The following is a 1,714-nucleotide window of genomic DNA, read 5'->3' as shown; positions in this document are numbered from 1 at the left end:
ATTGCTCATTCATTCAGTCAACAAATTATTGAATCCTTTTATTGTCAGGCAGTGCGTTAGGCATGGCGATTCGATATACCTTGAATGTGTATACTTCTCCCTATCCTCACTGCTATCCTCCTAGTCCCAAACCATTGTTGAATGCAGTTCTATGTGTACGTTCTCTTGCAACCTAGTAAAAATAGTAAATAGAAAATTATTATTTTAAAAATTTTCATAAAAATTTCTCCAAGACCACAGATGGGACTTTAAAAGGCAGCATTTGTTGTTAGTTTGATTTGATTTTCATTAGTCTTTTCACTTTCATAATGAGGTCATAACTCATGGGTAGTGCTATTGCAGTTGTATATATATTACTGAAATGCTAAAAGCTTCAGCTTGTTGATGGTGTGCGATTGTGTTTGTTTATATGCATATATAAATGGTTTGAACATTTGAATGTATATTTTCCCCCTGTCGTTCTAGTTGGACTGATCCAGAGGTTTCTTGTACTTCAGATTTATGTACCCCTGGGACAAGACTTCTCCACCGAATTGCTGTAAGATATACAGAACTTCTTTGAATGTTTTATGTGTATTAGACATTTGATCAATTGAAGCGGTACCAACAGTCATTAATTGCAAGTGGCAGTTTTTGCATTAAAGAGTAGTGACTTATCAAGTCGACATGAAGTAATTAAACTAATTTAATTGTATTTCTTATGTATCACTATAGTCTGGCATTTCCCTAGGGAAAGAAAGCAAATTTAATCTGTTTAAGGAAATATTAAAGAATTATCATTTTGACAATAAATGACCTATAACTTCAAGAAATAAATATATCATCCAAAAGTTTGAGATTTTGGTCCAAATGAAGGGTAATGTTATGTTTTATACTGTCTCCTGTTCAAAACTATGGTTGTTTAAAATTGATTGAAATACCTCACTTTAATAATATTTACTTTGTTTAGAAGAATTGGTCCTTCTTGTTTACATATAAATAGCTTGGAATATGTTTGTTTTAAATGGCCTCGTGAGATTATTTAGCAAACATGAAAATATACAACTTTTACTCAGTTGAACTTTCTGTTGCGTGAGATGGTACTAGAATGAAAATAACATTTGATTTGTAGACTCGCATAGAATTGAATATTGTTTAAGATTTTATTAATTAAGTACATTTGTACACTTCAGATAAATCATTACATTTAAGGTATGCTATTTTCTAATTTTTCTTTGGAATTAATAGCTGTCCAAAGTCTAAGCTTAGACTTTTATTTTCCCTCCTGGAATAAATTATTTTTCTTATTAATGAGGGTAATTTTGAACTAGTTTTACTGCTGCAAAATAAGAGGAAGGAAGAGCTGTTTCCTAATAAAATGGGAATAACATAAATTTGAGGTTATTCATTTCTCTTTGTTTATATGAATTAGCATATTAATGATTGGTTCATATGTTGTTAATATATGAATTTTAGCTAATAATAGACATTCTTGTTTTCTTGGGTGATAAAGGAAAGATGGTACAATTTATACCTTTATTTTATTCAGCCTTAAACTTCAGTAAACTCCTTACTAAGATCTTCTTTTATCATCTGCCATGGTCACTGAGATTCTTTAAAATAGCTCTTAGAGTAACAGGACCAAAGCAGTATTTGGTGCTCTTATGTACTACTTTCTGGTTCTGTAGAAAAAGCATTCAAGACTCCAAAGACATAAAGGTACGGGAAGGACCAC

General features: G+C 31.2%; 1 protein-coding gene across 1 annotated transcript in view; it reads left to right on the top strand.

Annotated features, from left to right (window-relative positions):
* The window catches only part of LOC105814772 (chromosome unknown open reading frame, human C3orf67), a 331,823-nt gene that overhangs the window by 16,035 nt on the left and 314,074 nt on the right, over positions 1-1,714 (top strand). The window contains exon 4 of the mRNA XM_012649895.1: positions 466-538. Within this exon, the coding sequence (XP_012505349.1) occupies positions 466-538 (73 nt within the window). The remainder of the gene's footprint in view (positions 1-465; positions 539-1,714) is intronic.

The sequence above is a fragment of the Propithecus coquereli genome, unplaced genomic scaffold (assembly GCF_000956105.1).
Source record: "Propithecus coquereli isolate 6110/MARCELLA unplaced genomic scaffold, Pcoq_1.0 Scaffold1, whole genome shotgun sequence".
Taxonomy (NCBI): Eukaryota; Metazoa; Chordata; class Mammalia; order Primates; family Indriidae; genus Propithecus; species Propithecus coquereli.
The sequence above is the reverse complement of the archived record's forward strand: the minus strand, read 5'-3'. Positions and strand labels throughout refer to the sequence as shown.